Source organism: Rattus norvegicus, chromosome 10 (assembly GCF_036323735.1).
Source record: "Rattus norvegicus strain BN/NHsdMcwi chromosome 10, GRCr8, whole genome shotgun sequence".
Lineage (NCBI taxonomy): Eukaryota > Metazoa > Chordata > Mammalia > Rodentia > Muridae > Rattus > Rattus norvegicus.
In genome coordinates, this window is record NC_086028.1 from 75,568,732 (window position 1) to 75,586,358 (window position 17,627).

At 47.5% G+C, this 17,627-nt stretch overlaps 1 protein-coding gene across 2 annotated transcripts in view; it reads left to right on the top strand.

Moving 5' to 3' along the window:
• The first annotated feature begins 1,634 nt into the window (after window positions 1-1,634).
• Mmd (monocyte to macrophage differentiation-associated) overlaps window positions 1,635-17,627 on the top strand; it is a 28,245-nt gene continuing 12,252 nt past the window's right edge. The window contains exons 1-5 of one of the 2 annotated variants that reach the window (NM_001007673.1): window positions 1,722-1,936; window positions 9,228-9,309; window positions 11,359-11,519; window positions 15,765-15,839; window positions 17,336-17,437. In NM_001007673.1, coding sequence (NP_001007674.1) covers window positions 1,911-1,936; window positions 9,228-9,309; window positions 11,359-11,519; window positions 15,765-15,839; window positions 17,336-17,437 — 446 coding nt within the window. In that variant the 5' untranslated portion in view covers window positions 1,722-1,910. Of the gene's footprint in view, window positions 1,937-9,227; window positions 9,310-11,358; window positions 11,520-15,764; window positions 15,840-17,335; window positions 17,438-17,627 lie in introns of both variants that reach the window. The other variant, XM_039086052.2, reaches the window with a different exon arrangement.

The window sequence follows — 17,627 nt, forward strand, 5'->3', positions numbered from 1 at the left end:
TCCTCCTTTTTTTTTTCGGAACTGGGGACTGAACCCAGGGCCTTGTGCTTGCTAGGCAAGCGCTCTACCACTGAGCTAAATCCCCAACCCCGCTTTTTTTTTTTTAAGGATATGTTAGCACAGCGACAAATATGAAAATAGAACAGGTGCCTATTGTGTACTTTGAGCAGATTCATCCTCTCTTTAAATCCCCCCATCCCCTTTTACATTGATGACTTTTTTTTCCTTTCTCTACATTTAACCTATAAGAGAAAACATTTAATATTTGTATTTCTGAGTCTGGTTTATTTATTTCACTTCATATGATGATATCTAGTTCCATCCATTTGCTGCTGAGGACATGATATTATTCTCCCTGAGAGCCTGTTTGGAAGTCCTTTCCCAGAAATGTGGTCATTAGTATCCTTGATTGAAGAATGATGTTCTATTGGAGACGATTGTCCTTTTAAACCAAGTGTGCAGCTTTGGAGCGGAAAGATCACTCCCACATCTTCAGTCTTTCCTTATGGCTGACTAATTTTCCATGCTGTCTCTATACGTACACACACCACACATTCTTCCTACGTCCTTTGGTAGGCACCTAGGCTAACACATTATCTTGGCTGTTGTAAATAATGTCACCTTTCAAAGCTTTGGCCTCCATACCTGTGAAATGAGTAACAAGCTTTTGATCCTAAGGATTCCTGCCAAGATCAAAGCAATTGTTGTGGAAAGTACCCCTGGGCACTTAAAGAGAAGTACAGTAGAATTGTGGATGAATCCATTTATTCCCCAGCTTCCAGACACGTTTCATTCATTTCAAGTAGAGTAAATGCTCCTATGAAGCTGGCCCTAAGTCCCTCAAGAAGGTGTAGTTTGAGGAGTGGGGGATGGGTGTGGGCAGACTTCCTGGAGGGGAACACACCTGGATTTCAGAGCTGTCCTGACAGGCTCGGCAAATGTCAATGACTTTCTTCTCAGTATTCCTGAGTGTGTTCACTGCCTCTTACCTCTTCTCTCCCTATGATCTGCTCTGCTGGCAAGTCCTTTTAGCTTCACAGAGGTTTAGCAAAAGGGGCCGATTCAAGTCTACTCTTTCCTTGGAAATTTCTTGGGTTAAAAAAATAGAAAATAAAAAAGGATGATTCTTCTCTCCAGAAGAATCCCCCTGGAGAAACTCCAATCTGTTCTTTATCGATCAGATGTGTTCATAATCTGTCTTTACAGAGCGTAAATGGTGAAGGAATAAATGAAAGGAAGGACGCAGAAATGAATGGAGGCCGAATAAACGACATGGGGCTAAAATTAGAAGGCGGAGATAGGTCCTTGCTCGCTGCCACTTCCGGCACAGCCGCTTTTAAGACCGTGGGCCATCTCCTTTCCTACACACCGTCGTTTCTTCCTCTCTGTTGCAGCTCGCACATTCAAAGCTTTAATGCAGTGCACCGCCCTCCCAGAGCCCCTCCCCTTTCGGCTAACCACGCCCCTCAGCTAGGAGGTTCCGCCCCACCTCCGAATTTTAAGGGAAATGAATGGCAGCAGAACCGTGCGCCGCTCCGGGCACTGATTGGCCACTGGGCGCGGTGACGCGCAGGTGGCTGCGGGCGCACGCAGCGAGAGGAGCGAGCAGGGGCGGAGCTGGGCTCCGGGGCGGGGCGCAGGCACCCGGGGGCGGAGGAGCCGGGGAGGCGGGAGGCGGGAGGCGCCGGGGCCGTTTAAGCGGCCTCCCTCCCGCCCCCAGGCGCCTGCTCTGGCCCGGGCCCTGTGCTGACCGACCCCCGGCGTGGCCCACTCCGGCTCTGCCCAGTTGCGTGGCTCCCGCCTGGCACGCCGGCGGCCTCGGGAGCAGTTCAAGCCCATGAGGCCGGCGCGCCCTGCCGCCGGTGCAGAAGAGACGGAGCTCCCGGCCCCCGCGGTGGAGCGGAGGATCAATGCAGTTCAGGAATCGATTCCAGCGGTGAGAGCTCTGCGGGGCGCGTGCTCCGTCCTGGGGGATCCCGAGCCCTGACAAGGACCGGCTCCCGGGAACACTCCCAGTCCTGCGACTCCCTTCCTCTGGGCAGCTTGAGATCTGTGCCCCGGGACCCCGTGTCTGCTTTGCCTCCTCCATCCGCTTGCAAACCCAGCTTGGCCCTTGAGATCCCCATGCAGATTCGGCTGCTGCTAGATCCTAGCAGACTATTCTAGCCTCAGAGCCCCCTCCTCGCGTCTCCACTCAGGGCCTCCACCCTTGTACAAACCCCAGCGTGAGGTCTCTTGGGGCTGCTGCTGCACCCTGTGGCGATGTTTGTCTTATAGCGGGGTAGGGAGTCTGGCCTGAGCCTTTTGGGGTATTTTGTCGGTGGTTGGCCCTAGAGACAGGGAAACTGAGGCACGCTTCCTTGGGTCCAGCTTTGTCTGATGGTGTCTGGTTCGGGGGCTTCTCAGGCTAAGAACCCAACAGTGTGCTCTTTGGGGTTTTGGGGGGCTGGGGGCAGGATCAAGTTAGCATTCAGGTGGAGAGTCTTGCCTTTGAGAAGCCTGGTTTTAGGAAATGGGGAGAAAGAACAGAGGAGGCGCCACCGGAAGGCGGGTTGTCTGCTCTACACTGAAGAGGTGGTAGGGTTCCCCGACCAGAGGGACATGGTGGCCCTTCTCTCCGAGTGCATACCTGCCTGGAAGGAATGATGAAGGCTGCTGACCTATTGTTCCCACAGAAAGCGCTGGGCTTTAATGTTTCTAAGTGGATGAAAGTTCACCCATCGGGTTTCTGGTAACTCTCCATCCCTTTGTCTGAGCCTGGCAGCCATACCCCTTCCCAGCCCTTCACCACCAACAGGCTAGCTGAGTGAGTATGATGTACCAGAGAATTGGAAAGCAGAAATGCGTGAAATCTTCTGAGCAGGCCATCGAGTTTGAAGTGGTCCTTCTTTGTATTTTAAAATGTAAACCTACAGTTTAGTTTTCCTTTCCCTTCTTTCCCCTCATTCACTCATTAATGCTTTTTTCATTTCCTCCAGTCTCAAAGGGTAAAAGAGCTAGTACAACATACACAGGAGGAGGGTGGTCTTTGCTATCAGTGGGGCTCAGGAGATCAGCTTGAAGATTTGGATTGCTTTCTGAATATTGCTTATTACTTGGTGGCTGAAAGTCTGGCACTGTTCTTGGAGAACGACGTATCTATGTCAAAGGCAGAAAGAAACCTTGGTCTTTCCCGTTTAGAACCTCACAGATTTAAGAAAGACTGTAGCATGTGTGAACCCCATGCCCCGTGTGTGTGTGTGTGTGTGTGTGTGTGTGTGTGTGTGTGTGTGTGTGTGTGTTGTTTGTTTGAGTCTTTCCTTTGCGTGCCTGTAGGCTTCCTGCTTTCAGAGGACAGTAGCTAGGTTCTGCAGAATTACCCCTTCCCTATTTGACAAAGAGTTTGTGTCTCTATTCTATCCCTTTGAATTCTATAAAAAGGAGGAGAATGCCTGTTTTTGTTTGTGGTACCAACATTCAGACCGCTCTAAAATGGAAAAAATAAAAACCACTTCAGCTGATTGAGCAATCTTTTTGATGGACAGAATTCACTTTCATCCTATTTTGGAGTCTTAACCCATTACACGGGGATTATCTTTCAGGGTATCACAGAATGTAATTTTTTGAGTAGGTATATATTACTGTACTCCCAAATGTCAGTTGCATCTTTCTTGGTGATCCCTGGGTCTCCTTTGATTTTGATTGATGTAATCCCTGATCACCTCTTTCTCTAGTATAGTCTAGTTTGGAAGGCATCAATCTGAACTTGAAAATAAGTCTGCAAATACCAAGTAATATCAGGAAAGTCCTGAGTTTTATGATCCACACATTAAAATGTTGAAAGTAGTCTTCCCCACCTTTTTATATTTAACATTTTGGTGTGTGCATCGCTATAGTCACATGTGGGCAGATCATACGGGAGGCACACGCTGTCTCTGAACTAGTATGTTCTTTTCCCTGACAGATATGCTGGTACCCAGTCGAGAAACAGTTCCTTAGCCAGTGGTTTATAGCTCTGTCTAAATAAAAGAACACCTTGCAGATCCACTCAAAGTGGAACCTCAGCGGTCACTGTGGCTTTGGATCACCTTCCAGACTTCTGCCATTTATACGGGGGAAGGCTGTAAGGGAACAGTTAAAGCCTCAAAAAAAGAAAGCAAACAAAAAACAAAAACAAGCAAACAAAAACTAACAAACAAACAAACAAAAAAACTAAGGATGGAAAAAAAATCCTCAGGGCTGCAGCATATTTTCTACCTTGCTTTATCTCTCAGTCTGAAGACACCTAAGCAAACACACACACACATTTTTACCTCTAACCTCTCCGAGGGGTGATAATAGCTGTTAGCATTCAGTTACTGCCTGTCTGTGCCAGCTACTGGCTGAGTCCTTGCATATTTTTCAACTTACAAGCAACTGAAGAGCAGATAAGTTTAGAGAGTAACAAAGTCCTTGCCCAGAGAACTACAGGTAGGAAGGGGCAGACCTTGGAGTTCAGTTTCACATCTCTTGCAAGCTAGCTGAGCTGTTAACCCTTTCTGTCTCTCAGCCGGAAAAGGATTTTTCTGCCACAGCCCAAGCTGGGACTACCCTACTGATGAGATTCTAAATCGAGCTAATGGAAGAGCATCTTTTTTGAAATCTGAAGCATTTAGAAACTCTTTGGGGCGGGGGTAGGGGTGGCTGTCTGCTGTCTCTTTGGACCGGTCCTTGAAGTGTTGAGCCATGAATAAGATAGTCTTTTGTCTTCCTTCTCCCTCTATTAATTTCTAAGTGTCGTCCTTGACTGACTGACTAAACACATGGCGCGCTCAGTCCTTGGTTGCAGGGTGCTGTACAGAGGGACCAGCTGAAGCTTCAGCGGTCTGCAATGTTGAAGAGACCCTGAGGATAACCATTGTCTTGGCCTTTGAGTTTTCTGTTCCTAAGACCTAGGGTTCTCTTGGCTCCAAGGCTGCCCGTTGCTCTTCTGTATGGAACCTGTGCAGTCTCCAGCAAAGACGAATTGACTGTGGCTTATCTCTGTGCACGGGAGGGTACGGAGAGATTGTCGTCCACTCGTTTAATAACTAATTCAACTCCAGCAGAAGATGAGCACTGTGCCTAACAGTGGAAACAAAACAGTAAAGACCACCTTCTTGGACTCGTATTACAGGGTGGGAACGTGGGGATAGTTGATTAATCCACTTTAACCTCCGTCGGCAGCAGCGTGAGCTCCTCTCTACCACCCAATGTTGTAGATTCTCAAATGAAAGACATACACACACGGCCTTATATTTAATATGCCCTAATTAGCTCGATTGCTGGGCTTCTCCCAAACGTCCACATCGCTAACTCCTCCCCTCCGATACTCCAGAATTATTACTTACTGAATATTCCGTCTTTGCTACCCTTGACCCAATGGTGGGCCCTTGGGGCTGCTCTTCCTCAGCTCATGGCCACCAGCAACTTTCTTCACCAATCAAAACCAACTAGGGGCAGGGACCTCCCCACACACCCAACACCCAGCATCTTACATACAGAGGTTCCCATGTAATTTTGGGAGCCAAATTAACACAAGTAGAATTAGAACCAGTCCACAATATGGAAAGATGGAAATTTTTTTTTAAAGTTTAGGAACCGAATTCTTACTAATTATGGTAAGGATTCTACTTGTCTACTTGGGTTAGGAAGGACAAAGAGATACTTTAATCCGTGATGTCTGGCAGATCTCAAGCTTGAAAGAAGAGACGCGAGTTGAATGTTCTAGGGAGAAATAAAGAGCCAGTGCCCTCGGGTGGGTAAGACCTTCCTGGGTCAAAGGAACTGTAAGGAGGTGGTTGGCGAGCACAGATGGGCAGGAGGGTAGCACCTAGAGTGTGGGGAGCGGCTGGAGGCTTGTGGGTCAGGGATGCATCAGAGTGTCACCTTAAGCATTTTTGGGAAGCCGAGAAATAGTTTAAAAGGTATGTGATGTGATCTGTTTTTAATAGACCGTTATGGCTGTCACAGGAAGAAGAGTCTCTACAGGGACAGGTAGCAAGGCTGGTTGTGAGGCTCCAAGTTGCACAGTTGGAGATAGTGTGTGCTGGTCTTGGTTTCTTGGATGCCGAGGAGTGTAGTGAGGAGCCGATTTGGAATATGCTTTGATGGTGATGTCAATATTTGGACTTGGGGAGTTGGGAACCCAGGAGACATAGCCTGTGTGGTTTGATCTATGCCTATGAACTCTGCTGGAAGAGTTGCAGCCTTGTCCACTCTCTGAGAGCCCAGTCCTTTGGTCTGGATTTAGCACACTGATGTATAAAGGTCAACGCCTAACTGTTCTTTCCCTCCTTAGTTTTGGAGTTCTGCTGTGGGGCGACAAACACATGAGAGTAACCCAAAGGTTGGAGGCAAAAGAGACTATTGCAATGGAAAGTGAATAAGCCCTGCTTCCCTAAGTATCTTGCTAAACGTGATTGACACACTCAGGCCCTAATCAGAGCCCTTGTGGGTGTGTCTCTCCAACCCCTGGCCCACCTACGTCTCACGATAGCTGTGAGTGAGGCCTAAAATATTTCTAGACGACAGTATCATGTCACAGTGTCAAAGGGTTGGAGACCCATGTCCGCCAGCTACTTTGCCCAGGGCACTGAGTAACCATTAGGTTGCTTCCTGTTCAGTGGAGAGGATTTCCATAAATGGGGACCTTTTTTCCTCTCAGACACATGAGCTTTTCTCATTCTTTTGGGAGGCGGGTAGGAGAGACTAGGCTCAGAGTGTGGGAGTTTATTTGCATCTTGCATCTGCTTTTCCATTTAGGTCTTGGGAATGATTTCTTCAGAAACGGGAGGAGGAGGCATGATTGCAGCCTGACAGACTGAGAGAAATTGAAAAATTGTCTTCTTACTTCCCAGCAGGACAATCATGCTGTCTTTCTCACTGAGCTCCAGACAGTAAAGTGCTCCCAGAATAGTTGCTTTCTACCTTTGTTAATGCTATCCAACTTACCCATCCACCAGGGCAAGGAATATGGTCCCCGAGAGAGGAGTATCTTTCTCTATGGTTTCTCCTCTCCTCCCCAACTGTATGCATAGATGTGTGCCTATGTGGTCATGGGCATGCGTGTTATTATATGCATGCCCTTAGAGGCTAATAACAGGTGTCTCCTTCAGTCATCCCCATACATTTTGAGACTGAGCATCTCACTGAATCCAGAGGGCTAAGTGATCAGTCACGGGGATTTTACCTGTCACCATCTTTATATAGCACTGGAATCACAAGTAGAAGCACCGTTTGTTTTTGGGGTTAATTTTTTTTCCTTTTTGAAACATGCACACCGGGGCTTGAACTTGTCCTCTCGCTTGCACCGCAAGTAGTTCACCCACTAAGCCATCTCCCTTCCATTCCGCTTTATTTTTAACCTGAATTATTTCTGCAGGGCAGAGACTAGCAGACACGGCCACCCAGCTTCTTCGGTTGCAGGAGAAAATGTGAAAGTCTATCCCCCACCCCCACCCCCACCCCCACCCCCAACGCCTCCCACCCCCCATGCTGTGTAATGGTCTTGACTATTTTTAGACTGGGCTGCTTGGGATAGAAGTTGCTATTTCAGTCTGCAGCCTGATGGTGGGTAGACGGCTCCCACTTCACCCTATATGGAGTGCTTTCCGTTCCATCCAGCCTCAGCCATTTTGGAAGCTCTGTTCCCCACCCTTTGAAATTCCCAGCGTGGGTATGAGCCACAGAGCTCAGCTGTTACCTACCTGTCGGGGTGAGGATGTGGTGGATCCTTGGCTCCTTGGAGCAGGAGGAAAGCATTCCTCCCCAGGGTGTAATTATTTTTCTTTTTCCCCAATAAGAGCTGTACGGACGGTAGCATTCTCATCCCCTAGGAAATGAGTGATATCACTTAGGGGATCTCCAGGGGAGAAGAGACAAGGTTTGGGCTTGCATATCTGTACCTGAGGATAGCTGCATGCATTGAGAAGCTACTGGGCGGGTTTTTGTTCTCCAAGCTGGCTGGCCTCCACCTTCAACCTATTCATTTAGGGTCCAGCTAAACATCTAGGCCAGTGAAATGTCTTCACCGTCCCCATGCCCAGCCTGCAGTGGATGGACTTTATAGGAATTATCTGTTCTTTGATTTGGGCGATTTGACCCCCCCCCCCTTTGGGTCCATCTGGTGCTGTTTCCCATCCTGTGAATGGAGAGTGGTTACTGACAAACAAACACAAACTACCTTTGGGCTATCTAGAATTTAAAAGGGGGAGGGGGTGTGGCTTGTTGTTTCCGTTTTGATTTTTGTTTGGTACTGAGCGAGTTGACAGGTGGAGCTCTGGGATCTCAAAGCCGTCCAGGCTTTTACCCAGTTGTTTCTCTGAGCTCGCTGCTTTTTGCTCTTTAATTCAGCGCATGCCCCACCTCCGCCCCCTGTGTATGAACGTCCACATCAGTGTGATCCAGGCATGAGCGGAGCTCAGGTCTAGGCAGGGCTGTCTTCGCCCTCTTGCTAGAAGGGAACCAAAGCAGCCCGACCTGTGCAGTTTTCATCCTGCTGGTTCCGGGAAGGTTAGCTGGGACGGAAGCCTGATCCGTGAGCATCCCCGCTGTGTAGATGTGTGAGTTTTAGAGCCACAGTGTAAAATGTTGATCGTGGGTGTGGTGTCTGAAGCAAACTTTTCTTCACTCAGGAAGAACGGAGGTGAAATCGTGCCTCCTTGTTTAGGTGGCCTGGAGGTAGCCAGGTATTGAATATGCTGCCTAGTGCCAGAACAGGTAATACAATACGAGAAAACTAGTCTGACAGGCCCTTTACTGTGGGATGCAGGCCGTACAGATCTGCATGAGGCTTTACGCGATCTGAGTGAGAAAGCAGAAACCTTGCAAATGCGGCGTGTGCCTTTTTGTTTAATGATGGTAACAAAATTCGGGTGTGGGGGGCGGGGAGCAGCAGAAACCCTTACCTCTTTAAGATTTAAAACTTGGTTGTGCAGCACCCCTGTCATCCGAGCGGTGCTGCTGAATTTGATGGAGCTCCTGTTTGCTTTTACTTGGCCGAAGTTTATCTATTGAGCAAACTCGAAGGCTGTTTCATCAAATAAACGAGATGTTTGCTTTAGATCCAGGCGCTGCCCGGCCAGGCCAAGTTGACACCTCTTTAAATGACTTCAGTTTTCTCGTTGATAACAGCAACTTTTTCCTTTAAAAAGGGACTGAGTGGCCCCTGCGGGCTTCCCGCAGGTCAGGTGAGAGTGTGCCTCACATTGGCTTTTCTGTTCCCACAGTTTCATGAACCATCGGGCCCCAGCCAATGGCCGCTACAAACCAACTTGCTACGAGCATGCTGCGAATTGCTACACACACGCAGTGAGTACGACCTTCCCGTCACAGCCTGGCGACCTTGAGTACCTGACTGTCAGTGCTGGGTTTCAGAACCCGAAAGCATAAGTTGTGGAGAGAGCGCTGGACACTCTAACCTGTAGCCCACACTCTCTCGGATTCGTGTGCCTCAGTAAATCTTCAGAAGGGTAGTGGGAAGTAAGAACCCTAGTGAGCGGGGCAGCAACGGAGCTTGCTTATGGATGCTGCGGGAACTTGAATGAAAGATAACTGCTTTTTCTAGACAGATATTGGATATACGTGGCTAGGGCAAGTCAGGGTGTGTTGGAAGGGAGGGTGTCGTCGTCGTCGCCGTCTTGTCGTTGTCGTTGTTGGGTTTGATTTGGTTTGCTTGGCTTTACCAAATGATTCTCTAAGACAGGGAGGCTAAATCTCACCAGCACAGAGGTCCTTACATTTTCTTTTGCCGTGCTACATTTCCTTTATCTTTGTTGGTTTTTGTTTTGTTTCGTTTCGTTTACTTTTTATTCTCCTTGAGAGTTTCCTTTTGTGAGACTTCTGGAGAGAAACAGTGCCTGAGATACCCTGAGAACCAGAAGGAGGGGCGATGACAGATTTGCTCTGCAGTGATGAGGATTAGGCAAGGCCGTAAGTTACAGATGAGATGGGGCCGCTGTGATGGCTTTCCTATGCAGAGACCCAGCCCACCTTCAGAGATAACATTTGTCCAGGACGCGCCTGAACACTCCTTACGTCTCAATGTGTCACAAGTAACAGAACAGTGCTTAAACTGAAGTGACACATATCTCTATGGTAATGTTTTAGAGCAGAGTGTGTGTTCTTATTAAATAAAGGCATGTTTGGGAGTATTGTAGACTCATGAGATTTCTAAAGCTAGGAGGCATATCCACCACCACCACGTCTTTAAAGAGAAAGTATTATCAGGTGCAGTGACACATGCCCTACATTTGAAGGCTAGCGAGGATTGTGCCAGCCTATCTCAAAACACAACACAACCACAAACCAGGTAACCAGAGCAGATGCTTTCCCACAACAGGCGTAAAGGGATGGAATCTCTAGGGGGATTTTTTTTTCCAGACAAGTAAGTTTTTCTTTATGGAAAAAAATGTTATTATAGTTACTGCTCTTGTCTTGTTCTACACCACCAAAAACTGACCCTTGATATTGAAACCTGGGTCTATGGTGTAACATATAACAACACAGAAGCCAACTGTGGTGGCATGGGGCTGTAATCCCATCACTTAGGAGGTAGAGAAGGGGGATCCAGAGCTCAGGTTCCTTACCTGCTTAGTTGGAAAGGAAAGAAATGGAGGGAGGGAGGAGGTGGCAATCAGAATTCTAAGAGTCTACTTTCCTCAAACTTTGGGCTTCAGAGAGAGATTGTTCAACGTGCACTACTAAAAATGATGACATCCCCAAACCCCTTGGTTCTGCAGGCTCTCCCAAATGGGTAAAAATGAACAAGTTCAAAATAAAACCCGGGACAGACTAACTCTCCACGTGACTTGGGGTGTGCGTGGTGATTTATACAATATACTAGGAATGTATTCACTCACGTACCCTTTACTTACATAGTAGGTTGCAGGCAGGGTGAGATGCTTGGAAATCAGGACCTCTCTGGGAATGCTGGCATGTGCCTGACGTTGGGATATTTTAAATACCTCCTCTATATCACATTACAGAGTAGAATGGAATTCACGCTTGTTTAATGAAATTAGGATAAAGAACGACTGTTTTGCAACAGTTGGGCAATGTTGTCTCTCTGCTTGTTCTTGCACCCACTGGCTGGCCCAGTTCCCTGAACCAGGAACACCTGCTTCCAGGGCAGCAGCTAACTTCTTCCGCCTCTCGTTTTGATTATCCAAGGAAGACAACTGTTTGCTTAAGACATGCTTTTTTGCAACTGGCAAAACTCTGTGTTTTGTTTTGTGTGTGTGTGTGTGTGTGTGTGTGTGTGTGTGTGTGTGTGTGTGTGTGTGTGTGTGTGTTTTAAGCAAAAGTCTCGATGCTGCAAACACCAGGGGACTTGCTCATTTCTCTCTGCCTTCCTCCCAGTTCCTCATCGTTCCAGCCATTGTGGGCAGCGCCCTCCTCCATCGGCTGTCCGACGACTGCTGGGAAAAGATAACAGCATGGATCTACGGGATGGGCCTTTGTGCCCTCTTCATCGTCTCCACAGTGTTTCACATTGTATCATGGAAGAAGAGCCACTTAAGGTACAGTGGGCGGGGCCAGTGGGCGGGGCCAGTGGGCGGGGCACTTCCTCTGCACACCGTCCTAGTTGACTAAGCAGGTCTTCAGGTCCCAAGCCGTTAAGGTTTTGATGGGATGAAGAATAAGGCCTTTTCCTTCCCCCACAGGCTTTCAGCTACCCCTTAATTCAAGACATACTCTTTGGGTTGGGTAGAGGTTTGAAGACCCAACTGCCCTGTATGCGTTGAAGAAAGCAGTACTGGGGTTGGCTTTTGAATCTGACAGCTAAAATTCAGAGAACTTTCCAGTTCTCTCTTGTACGCCAAGGATGCGATGAGAAAGAGAGACCTAACAAGGAAAGGCCATTGAACTTTGCAGCCCAGTCCTTCTGTGTTTAGCCGTGAGCAATTCCACCTCATACAGAGAGCCCTAGTTGCCTTGTTATGAAAGGACGGTTATTCTGCGTCATGGGGTTATTGCGATGCAATATGGTAAATAAGATGATAAGAAAATAATCTGAAAGGTATAAAATGGGGGACAAGGCGACCGTGAGATCCATCCCAGTGAAGATTAACTCTGAGGTACTTTCCAAACGATACCAAGGTCCTTGGCCTGGTCATTGGGATGTAAACGTGTTTATATTTATCAGAATTAGACTGAAAGGTGGAGCATCATTTGTGTGGAAATGGGTGCTTACCAAATAAAACCTTAAATCACTTAAGATTAAATGATTAAACCCCAGAGAGGAAAACAGTTCTCAAGAAAACCTGGAAGCCTTGGAACAGAGGATCACGGGTATAGAGGGGCATGGACATAGAGCTGGGCATGGTGGCACATGCCTATAGTCAGGGCATGCAGGAAACAGAAGTGTGGGGCCAGCAGTGTGGGGCCAGCACCAGTTCTGTAAACGAGACCGTGCTTCTAATCAGAGACGTAAGAAAAGACATTTTGGTTTCATAAATCGTCAAAACAAAAGTCCCAAGCATGACAACACTCTACTTGTAATCCCAGTACTTGGGAGCCTGAGACGCTAGGATCCTCATGCATTTGAGGTCACCTTAGATTACAGAGTGGGTTCCAGTGAACTTCGGAGTGAGACCCTGTCTCTACAAAACAAACAAGCCAGAAAAAAATGTCACTAGTGGGGAGGCAGGCTTTGGGAGGGGGCTCTCCTCATCCCCATTTCACCAAATCCTTTAACAGTTCTGCCCGAAGCTTGCATTCTGCCACCCTTTCTATAAGGTAACATTTCCCTCAGATTAAAATAAAACCGCAGCATTGAACCCCCAGGGTGGTCAGTCACAGGACCCAGAGGCCCGCCTGGGAGGAGGACACTTCATTATCTTCTTGGCATGGCCTGCCAACTGTGGTTGTCTCAGCACACTTGGCTCCGATGTCTAGATTTCTGAATCAATAAAGAGTTGTAGATGCCTGCTTCTGTATTCGGGGCCTCCCTGGCAGAGGCTGGCGATGAAGGTACAATAGAAACGAGACTCTCTTGAACCGTGAAAGAGTATTGCTAGAATCACAAGCTACGACTAAATTTTTTCCCCTTGCTTAGCCTTCAATCACACCATTTTTTTCTAAGTTTTTAATCTTTCTTACTTATTCACTTTGCATCCCACTCACTGCCCTACTCTTAATCACCTCTTCCCACAATCCTCTCCCCATACCCCCTCCCCACCCCCCAGGTATCTGCCTGCCCACCCTGGCACTTTTAAGTCTCTGCAAAGCTAGGCACTTCCTTTCCAAATGAGACCAGACAAGGCAGGCCAGCCAGCGAGAAGATCGTATGCTGGGAGAGGCAACAGCTTTTGGGACAGCCCCTGTTACTGTTGTTCAGGACTCGCATGAAGACCAAGCTGCACATCTGCTACATGTGTGTGGGAAGCCCAGGTCAAGCTCAAATCACATCTTTTTTTTTTTAAAAAAAAAATGCCTAACAAAGCCAGAATTAGGAGAGAGGAGGAAAGTCCCAGTTTCTGACTGCGCTGGGCGGTGTCTTGAGAACATAGCCGACACTGCCACATGTAATGTTCTGCGTGCTCAGGTTGGCCGCCCCTTTATGAGAGAGTGGGACCGGAGAGGTGGCTTGTAGAGCATTTTCGGTTTTTGGGAAAGTGGCTTTGGGGATTGCCTCTAGGATCTCACGTATGCCAGGCCAGTGCCCTGCCACTGAGCTACATCCCCAGACCTCTCTCTGCTTTCTATTTGGAGAACAGGTCTGGCTCTAGTTCAAGCTCTAGCCTTGAACCCATTGTACCTCCCAGGTAATTAACATCGTCTCAGCCTCAGGAGCTGGGACCACAGGCCAGTGCGGCAAGGGCCAGCTGGTGGCAGATCACCAGTAAGATTCTAGGTCTGACTGTGCCTAACAAAGTCTAGAAAGCAGAGTTAGAGAAAGCCCTCAAGCCTTGCTAGGAATCAAAATTATCTCGGGGGTTCAAGACAAGAGATTAGAATTCTTCACTTTCTCCCTCTGCCCTGTATCCCCCGCTTCCTGAAAGCAGAATGTTGCACCCGTGAGTCTGTGGCTACTTTTAGTCCCCGGCGGTTCTCGGACATGGCGCTTTGATCGGGTGTTTGCGCCTTTAAACCTGTAACTAAGTTAGCTCAGGCTAAACTGTAGCTTCTGCACCATTCTTTCACACGGATCTGATTTTTGCTTATTTGCTCTCTTGCCCCTGTCGATCCGCGTCCCCAACGGCCTATGTGTACAGCAAGGCAAGGACAAGGGCCCGAGCCCTACAAAATGGTAGCTTTTATACCTTAGAGACCAAAACTAGATTCAGAACAGCACTCTGGAGGTGGCAGATGGCTCCTGCCTGTCATCCCAACAGTGTGAGACATGAAAGCCAGAGGATCAGGAGTTCAAGCCTAGCCTCAGCTCATAGCGGACCATCCTCTGGGTTTACACCTTTATCAATTTATTTATAGTTTTTAGTATTTATATGTGTGTATGTGCATCTGTGTGTATTTGTGTGTTGTGTGGTGTGTGTGTGTGTGTACGTGTGTGTTGTGTTGTGTGTGTGTGTGTGTGTGTGTGTGTATCAGAGGAGGGCATCAGATTCTCTGATGCTGGTGTCACCCATGGGTGTAAACTGCCTGACGTGGGTGCTGAGAACCAAGTACAGGTCCTTTGGAAGAGCACTAAGCATTCTTTTTTTTTTTTTCCCGGAGCTGGGGACCGAACCCAGGGCCTTGCGCTCACTAGGCAAGCGCTCTACCACTGAGCTAAATCCCCAACCCCACTAAGCACTCTTTAACTGCTGACCCATTTCTCCAGCCCCCCTGCATTTATAATTTTAGATGACCTCAGGAAAGCACAGGCTCCCTAGCATGCGTTCTGTGAGTCAAGCTTTTGTACGTACACTTCACGATTTTGATTGTGGATCGACTTAAAACTGCAGTCACCATCCTTTTATAACAAATAACGCCATATTTATGTATGCTGCTGCTGGCCCTCAACTGCTGATCTCCCCTTGTTACCACTTAATGTTTACCCTGGCATGTTTAAAGGGAAAGCTTGCTTGAAGATGTGTGGGGGCAAAAAAAAAAAAACAAGAATGTGAACTCAGCAAACAATAGTCTAAGTGGTTCTCAACCTCTGGGTGGGTGACCCCTTCGAGATTGCAGGACTCTTTTCCATGGGTTGCGTATCAGATATTTACAAGATGATTCATAACAGCAAAAAGCTGAGTAGCAAAAGCAGCAATTAAAATAATTTTATGGTTGGGGGGGGTCACCTCAAGAACTGTATTAAAGGGTCTTAGCATAAGGAAGGTCGAGAACCACTATTGTACAGGATGGAAGGGAAGTAGGGGCCAGTAAGAGACTGTGGAGGGGTGACTGTGACAGAATGTGTTATGTATATATATGAAATGGTTAAAAAAAAGAGTTTAAAGCAAAGAAAGGATTTTCAGGGCATGTTAACTGGGCATTGGGGCTGTGCTAGGCACCGGGCAGTGGTCTGCCCTCACAGAATTTCATTTTCCAAAAGAAAAGGAAAAACCTCGGAAGAGACTCATGTCACCTGACTGTTGCGGGGCTCTCTCGTCTCATGTCTGGTTGTGTACATGACCTAAAAAATATAAAGCTTTTACTGCGGCTTCCTGCCATTAAAGAGAAGAGCTGCGGCTTTGAAAGGCGAGCTGCGGACGCTGTGGGAAAATGAAACAAGGTGGTTGTAGCCTCGTTGAGTGATAGCCCATACTTCCTGTCTGAAGGTTTTGACGAGTTCCCCCTGCCCTTTGACTTCCTCCTCACAGAACAGTGGAGCATTGTTTCCACATGTGTGATCGGATGGTCATCTACTTCTTCATTGCCGCTTCCTACGCCCCATGGTAAGGTAGACCCCTGTACCCCGGAGAAGCAGCTTCACCATTAGAGCTCCTTCCTCCCTTCCTCTCCACCCCTCCCACAGTCCTCCTGCATGCACTCTGCCCCTCCCACAGTGTAGACACACTTATCTACTTGGTTACGTTACTCCTGACTTGGAAGGACGAGATTATTTTAGAGAGGGTGCTATGGACTTGGGTGTGACTAGCAGGCCCCCTTACCCCCTCCATCTTCTTTCCATAGACCTCTTGCTGCTTTTCAGCATCCATGAAAATTGAATTTGGTGAATTTGGGGAATGCTGTAAATGCATCTGAGGAAAAGCAAGCTTCCTTTAGAAATGTATACTGTTTGCTGTTTTGCCCACTCAATAGCCTGGTAGCAACTGTCTATCCACACGTTTCTCGTTTCCTCCGATAACTAATAGAACTAGTTAACCAGTTAAAACTTCTAACCCCCTGTGCACTTCCCTCGACCTCACTGCCCTTCTGACACAGATCAAATGCAGCCTCTTGTTGCTTCAAAAGCCAAAAATGAAAGAAGCTTTAGTTTTTCCCCTAGACCTGGCCCGGTTTTGAATACTCAGACCTTCCTATTGAGTGGACTACCCACTGCTGTAGTCCATAGAACCTGTCTCATGCAGGCTCAGTCACTCAAAAGAAATGTAATTATCTGTTTAAATTAAAAAAAACAAAAAAGTCCAAGGTGATCGGTTTAAATTAAAAAAAAATGTCCAAGGCCTCTCTGGTACCTCTTACTAAATTATAGGTCTGATTCACATACAAGCAAGCATGCTCAAAAGCCTTTGTGAAGCAGTTTCGAGTGAGTAAATATGTAGAAAAAAGATTAAGTATGAACTCAAGGGTCACAGGTAGAGTAGGCAATCTGTTCCCGTGTAGTTGTAGACATGTCAATAGTTAGTTTTCCTCTTTCGAATATTAGTTTTATAGTTATAACCAAACCGGACATTTCTTTTTTCCGTACTTGTTTTGAATACACATGACGTTGTGGCATGTTGAGCTGTGACAGAACACGTTCCATAGCACATGCTGAAGGGGTTCTCGGCGTTCTGCCTTGGCAGAGAGGTTGCTAACGGAGACATGTACGTTGGGGTGTCTGCCGTGGGTATGTGATCCTGGTTTTTATTCCGGGTTCTCGAGAAGCCTTGTCAGCATCCCAAATGTGCAGTCAGAAATAAAAGCGCCAAGTAGCCCTTGCTTCAGCGCGTCCCTGCTGGGGAAAGTCAGACGTGACAGGCACAGTGACATGTCTCTTTTTAGCTGGTGCTATTTTTAAACCACGTGTAATTCTGAATACTAAAATTCGACCAACAATCTTTTCTTTGAATGATTAGTTTCACCCAGGCTGGCCAGAGCCTCCTTGCTGTGCTGAGGGCCGGATCTTTCTGTCCTCTTGTTGTCTGCTGTTTGCTGTCACTAGGAGAACGTGGGCTCCGGATTCCTGTCATTCACTCACCCCTTTTATTGTCGTTTCCGTTTGTAGGTTAAATCTCCGTGAACTCGGACCCCTGGCATCTCACATGCGTTGGTTTATCTGGCTCATGGCAGCTGGAGGAACCATTTACGTATTTCTCTACCATGAAAAGTAAGAGAAAGATCACTTCCGTTCGATAGTTTAGCAATTAACCGCCTAAAATAGCCTTGTGTTATGGCGCAGTTCCACTCTGTGCATGTGCTTCACAAGAGTAGAAATACATAAAGAGAAAATGTATTGCTTTTTAGAAAATCTCTAATGCCTTTCGGTATTCACTGCCGCTGGACAGGCTGGGGTGGGA